The sequence below is a fragment of the Myotis davidii genome, unplaced genomic scaffold (assembly GCF_000327345.1).
Source record: "Myotis davidii unplaced genomic scaffold, ASM32734v1 scaffold370, whole genome shotgun sequence".
In the NCBI taxonomy this organism is placed as follows: domain Eukaryota; kingdom Metazoa; phylum Chordata; class Mammalia; order Chiroptera; family Vespertilionidae; genus Myotis; species Myotis davidii.
Window position 1 is genome coordinate 7910374 of NW_006288615.1, and position 6344 is coordinate 7916717.

Consider the following 6344-nt stretch of genomic DNA (forward strand, 5'->3'; position numbering starts at 1 on the left):
CGCCCCCGCCCCCGCTGCCCGCCTTCCCCGAGGGGCCCGGAGCCGAGCCCTCCTGTTGCCCGCTGGCCTTCAGGGTGGACCCATTCACGGACTATGGTTCCTCGCTCACCGTCACGCTGCCGCCTGAGCTGCAAGCGCACCAGCCCTTCCAGGTCATCCTGCGCTACACCTCGACCGACGCCCCTGCCGTGAGTCCCGACCGGGTGGGCTCCAGGGCGGTGGGCTGGTCATGGGGACGTCTCCAGGCAGACTCTTCCCACTCTGCCAGTTTAGGGAACTGGACGTGAGGCTGGGGCACCTGCAGGGAGGCAGTGACAGATTGGCCCCAGAGGGGCCCTGGCCTCTCATCTGGCACTCCCCAACCTGGTCCTGGAATCATGTACAGGTGCCTGGAGAGTCCATAGGAGGCTTGGACAGAGTGAGAGCCCAAGTGCTGGCCCAGTAACAGCATGCCACCAAGGGAGGCCTCTCCTTTCAGTTGTGTAGGGACAGGCCCTGCCTAGAGACAGGGCAGCACTTGCTAAGCCATGAATCTGCTGGAGCCTAGCACTGAAGGTCAGACAGGGGTGTCAGATGTGGAAGGGCCTCCGTGTGACCTGGGCCTTCTGAGGACTTGTGGACACCAGGTCTGTTTTCTGGAGGTGGCATGAGGGGCAGAACTGGTGGAGCAGGAGGCTGAGGGCCAGGTTGGCTCTAATGCTTTGGGCCTCCTGAGTGAGGACTGGCAGGATGCTGTGGCGGAGTGGCCCTGTGTATGTCCCGCACGCACCATGTAAGCTCTGCAGGACTTGGGCACAGAGCTCCCACTCCCCCAGAGGCTCTGCCAGAAAAGCTAGATGGCCCTGGGCTCCCATGTGACAGCACACATGTGACACCACCCCCCTACACACACACACACACACACACACACACACACACACACACCATGCACACAGCTCTGAAAGGTTCCAGGAGGTTCCATCTGTTACTGCCCATGGCATGCAAAGGGACAGGATGATGGTGGACAGGTGGTGTTCAGGCATTAGGCCAGTAGCCACCAAGGTGACATCTGGACAGAAAGGTCCTGGACCAGACACGTAACTTTGGGCTTCCTGCATGCTTCCCAGGAGCACGTAGTAGGCTCTGCCACCTCCCCTCCTTCCCTGAGCTCTCTCAGGTGTGCTGGCCACTGGTGGCTGGGATGGCCCCTGCGGCATGGTGGGGTGGTCTGGGGCTCAGACAGATATGCCTCCCAGCACAGCAGTGAGAACTAGAGCGATGTGCTTCTCTCTAACCTTGTTATGTGAACTTGGAGCCCGTGTCTGGTTCACTCAAGACCATGGCCAGCTGAGTAGTGGAATCAGGGCCCTCAACAGCCCAGTGGGGATGGAGCTAGGCCAGCAAGGGTGGCTGTTGTCCCTGGGCTTTCTATGGCTTGCTGTGGGGCCCTTGGGTGCTCAGATAGGGAGGGGCAGCATGGTCCCCACAGTCTGTGCACCTCTGGGGCTGTGGGCTGGAGCACAGGAACCTGGCCCATGAACTGGTCTACTTGTGGAGGACAGAGTTTTGGTGTCTGTCCTCAATTCCCACCATCATGTATGAATGCCCCAGGGCTCAGGGCCTGTCCTTGTGCCAAGTTAATATGCAGCTCCCTGGGAGGCAGTTTGGGGTGCTGCAGACTCTGGGTCCCATGCTCCTTGTACCCCATTCCTGAACTCCACTCACCAGCAAGAAGGACTCTCTTCCTGCCCTGTGGTGTCTGGAGCCCTTGGGCCTGCTCCTTCTCCAGCCAATCAGCACCTATACCTCAGCTCCTTGGCCCAGTGTACCCTAGGAGTTTGTGGCCCCCTCTGGGGTGGGGTCCTGCCTGCCTGGGTGTCTGCTCCAGCCCCTGACTTACAGGGAGGACTGTGGACCCCATTGGTCTCTGAGGCTGAGAAGTGAGCAGTGCCCAGTGGGCTGAGAAGTGGATGTGGGCAGTGGAGACAGGAGGTCTGAGCTGGGTAGAGCCCAAGGAGGGCTACAGGGGAGGGGAGGGAAGGGGTCCGTGAGAGGCTGTGGTGGTAGGGTTGAAGGGAGTTTGGGGGACTAATGGAGCCTGTCTCCAGGGTGGACAGAGGGCTGCCTGCAGTATGTTCCACTGGAGGGCATCTCCTTAATGCAAATTCCTGGGTCCCAGTTGGGAATCTTCTGGGGCGGAGCCCAGGAGTCTGCATGTTTTAACAGGCTCTCAAGACAGGGCTCCTGAACCAATGGGGCAGCCATGGGGGTCAGCAAGTTACTGCTGCGGGCTCTCTGTGGTGAGGAGACAGAGACACAGCAGCTAAAGGGAGATTTGAAGACGTCTGTGAGCATTTGGCAGGGGTCTGCAGGGGAGACAGCCTCTCACAGGCTGCTGTGTGATCTGTCCATAGTGCTCCAGGCACTGGCCCCAATGGCCCTGCCCATGGCCACTTCTGTCCTGCCTGTCCTCTTTGAGTGCCTGGCCTCAGTTTACGGCCCACCATCCCTTGGTCTGGAGCTTATCTTCCTTGTGGGGGTTCCTTCCCGGCGAGGCTGATCCCATTCTCAGGGGCGACCCCGAGCTTGTTATGCTTGCTCGTGTGGGGATCATCAGGAAGCTCTCGTTCCCCGTTTCCATGTCCTGACTCCCTTTCCGGGCCGAGACCAGATTTGTTGCCGGCTAGCCTGTGAGAATTTGGACTCGGGTGTTCTGACTGTGCCTTGGTTTCCCTTTGGAGGCAGGGGTGAGGGGCACAGGCTGGCTTCTGGATGCATGTCCCCCTGCCTGGTAACGACTGGGGGTGGCTGTTGGCCCTGGGTGAGCCTGGTTAGGCCACCCACTGCCTCCCAGCCCCCTGGGTCCTTCCTCCAGAGGCTCTGGGCCTGGAAGCCTGAGCAGGACAGCAGGTTTGGGCCCGCTGTGGTGGGGAGGGTGTCCGCTGACGCCCTGCCTGTCGCCTGTCTGCAGATCTGGTGGCTGGACCCCGAGCTGACCTACGGCAGTGCCAAGCCCTTCGTCTTCACCCAAGGCCATTCTGTCTGCAACCGTTCCTTCTTCCCCTGCTTTGACACACCCGCTGTCAAGTGTACCTACTCAGCCGTAGTCAAGGTCAACACCTACCCACCTGGCCTTCTCACTCCACCCAGGCCAAGCGGGATCACCTTCCTGGAAGGACCCCACCCTCCTCACTGGGGGGAGGGGGGGCGGGGAGGAAGGATTACTCTTCAGGGAGAGGGCTATTTAATGATTGGGGCCCTGGCCCTAAAATGAGCAAAGGACCCTGAGAAGGAGGTTCAGATGGAGTTGCAGGTCCCATGGTAGGGGCCAGGGCTCCTGGGCCTGAGGGTGGCAGCCCCCACCCAGGGGGGCAAGAGGTTTGCAGACCAGGAGCTTAGCATGGGGGTTCTCTTATGGAGTGATGGGCTCCCTGACAGGTGTGGGGCTCTCTGACCCAGTTTGTGGGTACCCTGACAGAGGGCATGGGGTTCCCCATCAAGGACACTGGGCTCCCTAACCTCAGTTGCGGTATGCCCTGTTGAGAGATTGTGGGGTTCCTACATGAATATGGGTTTTTCCAACCTGGGTTGTAGGATTTTCTATTGGGGACTTGGGGTGCTTGATCTGAGTTGTAGGTGCCCTGATGGGTGGGGCCTCCCATGTGCAGGCCCCGTCGGGGGTGCAGGTGTTGATGAGTGCCACAAAGAGCACCTACGTGGAGGAGGAGGGCGTCTACCACTTCCACATGGAGCACCCCGTCCCCGCCTACCTCGTGGCCTTGGTGGCCGGGGACCTGCAGCCGGCAGACATTGGGCCCAGGTAGAGTCTCTGAGTCTTGCTTCCTGCAGCAGCTGCTGCTGCTACCTGGGTCCCTGGCCTTGGGGAGATCCCACACTGTGGAGACCAGCTCTGCTTTGTTGCCATGGCCTCGGGCCATTCCTGCCAGGCTCCACTCACCCCACATACCCCCAGACCTGGCAGCCTGGCCCCTGACCACCGGGCATCCTTCTTAGGCCCACGCAGGTTCCTTCTACTTAGAGATAAAAGGAACCAAGCAGCCCCTCCATGTTTGGCTTGGCCCCTACCACAAGAGGGCCTGCATGGTGGCCGTCCAGTGAGGCAAGGGGTGAGGGTGGGCAGGAGCGGGCTGGACAAGACATGGCTGGTACTTGAGCCCAGAAGCAGAGGGAGGGGCTGGTGGGGTGAGCAGGGCAGAGTGAGCCTCAGCCCATGCTCTCCCTGCTGTGATAGGAGCCGTGTGTGGGCCGAACCGTGCCTCCTGTCCATGGCCACCAGCAAGCTGTCAGGCGTGGTGGAGCAGTGGCTGAGTGCGGCTGAGCGGCTGTATGGGCCGTATATGTGGGGCAGGTATGTCCTGGAGCACCTGGGAGCCCTGGCATGCCACAAGAGGGGTCAGAGGGCAAATCCACATCCTACCCAGGAGCAACTGGTGGTGGTGGGGGGGGTCTTGTCTGACCTTCTGGGAAGGAAGTGACACTCACCACCCAGGTCCCCAACCCTCTCACGGTCACCGGCCTACCCTCCCTCCTGGGGCAGGTACGACATCGTCTTCCTTCCCCCCTCCTTCCCCATCGTGGCCATGGAGAACCCCTGCCTCACCTTTGTCATCTCCTCCATCCTGGAGTGTGACGAGTTCCTGGTCATCGATGTCATCCACGAGGTGGCCCACAGCTGGTTTGGCAATGCCGTTACCAATGCCACATGGGAAGAGATGTGGCTGAGCGAAGGCCTGGCCACCTATGCCCAGCGCCGCATCACCACCGAGACCTATGGTACTGCCTGCAGCCAGCCCAGGGGCAGGGGACGGGAGGTGAGGGCACTGCTCTGGACTTGCGCTGGCTGGCACCACCAGGGCTGTCCCAGGCACTGCAGCCCAGCCCCGCCTCCAGGGTGCAGGCCCCTGTGGCGGTGTGTCCAGGGAGGTGGCCTTGGGTCAGCTCCACAAGGCTCAGGGCAGGGACAGCCTCACACCTGCTCTGTGCTCAGGCCTGCCCCCTCTCCTCTGGCCTCCCCTGCCTCTGTGACCATCAGGTGCTGCTTTCACCTGTCTGGAGACGGCCTTCCGCCTGGATGCCCTGCACAGGCAGATGAAACTCCTCGGAGAGGACAGCCCAGTCAGCAAGCTGCAAGTCAAGCTGGAGCCAGGTACACACTCCCTCCAGGCCCTACTCCAGGCTCTGCAGGTGTCACCCCACAGCCTTTTCTCCTGCCCTATGCTTGCTCTAGCCCCACCATGGCTGAGTCCCTGCAAATGCCAAGCCAGGGGACCCCAGCCCCAAGAACGCCTCCCGAGGCTCCCTCAGCCTATCACCGCCTTTCATGGGCTCTGAGCACTTGTCACCATGGTGGAGCATCTGGACTCATGTGGAACAGTGGCCCTTGGCCCTTCTTGCTCCACTCACCTGACCACCCCTGCCTGTTCCCCGGAACATAGAAGGGGGGCATGACCTTGCACCAGTGTTGTTTCAGGGGTGAACCCCAGCCACCTGATGAACCTGTTCACCTACGAGAAGGGCTACTGCTTCGTCTACTACCTATCCCAGCTTTGTGGGGACCCCCAGCGCTTTGACGACTTCCTTCGAGTGAGCAGCCCCATCCTGGACAGGTCCTGTCCCTCCTGCCCCTGTCCCGGCCCAGTCCCAGGCCTGCTGAGCTCTGTCCCACCCTCACAGGCCTACGTGGAGAAGTACAAGTTCACCAGTGTGGTGGCCCAGGACCTCCTGGACTCCTTTCTGAGCTTCTTCCCAGAGCTGAAGGAGCAGAGTGTGGACTGCCGGGCAGGTGAGGCCAGCACGAGGAGAGTGCTGGTGTGAGGGGGGTTGGGGACTGCACCTGCACAGGATGCCGCTTCTGCCTGGAGAAAGTCCCACAGGTTCATCCATCCTTCCTTCCGACATCCTCCCTGGACAGTGTGAGCCTCAGGCTGGGAGGCCAGGGTGTGCTTCCCAGCCAGGTGGAGCCCAGGGAGCTTCCAGGAAGAGGTGGCACTTGGGCCAAGCCAACCTATTTAGGCAGCTTCAGAAGGGGGCCATGAAAACGGTGTGTGCAGAGGGCCTGGGCAGGGTTGGCAGGGTGGAGGGGGGTTTGCCTCAGAGCTCGCTGAAGCCCACTGGCCTGCTTGACACCCATGAGGGTATCCCTGGAGGTATGAGAGCTTAGAGATGAAAGGAGGGGTGTGAGGTATAGGAGAGGCCAAGATTTGCTGGAGGGCAGTGAGGTGTGACTGGGCATTCTGGGTGGGGTGAACCTGTTTGGGAAGGTTTGTTAAGTGTACCAAGGGTTTTTGGAGGTGGGGGTGGGCAGAGCCTGCCCCCACAGCTGCCAGTACTAGGATTTTAAAGCA

At 60.9% G+C, this 6344-nt stretch overlaps 1 protein-coding gene across 1 annotated transcript in view; it reads left to right on the plus strand.

Moving 5' to 3' along the window:
- The window catches only part of RNPEPL1 (arginyl aminopeptidase (aminopeptidase B)-like 1), a 9058-nt gene continuing 2714 nt past the window's right edge, over positions 1 to 6344 (plus strand). Inside the window, exons 1-8 of the mRNA XM_006760512.2 lie at positions 1 to 188; positions 2951 to 3091; positions 3648 to 3799; positions 4232 to 4348; positions 4538 to 4773; positions 5033 to 5146; positions 5471 to 5583; positions 5674 to 5782. Of these exons, the coding sequence (XP_006760575.1) occupies positions 3672 to 3799; positions 4232 to 4348; positions 4538 to 4773; positions 5033 to 5146; positions 5471 to 5583; positions 5674 to 5782 (817 nt within the window). The 5' untranslated portion in view covers positions 1 to 188; positions 2951 to 3091; positions 3648 to 3671. The remainder of the gene's footprint in view (positions 189 to 2950; positions 3092 to 3647; positions 3800 to 4231; positions 4349 to 4537; positions 4774 to 5032; positions 5147 to 5470; positions 5584 to 5673; positions 5783 to 6344) is intronic.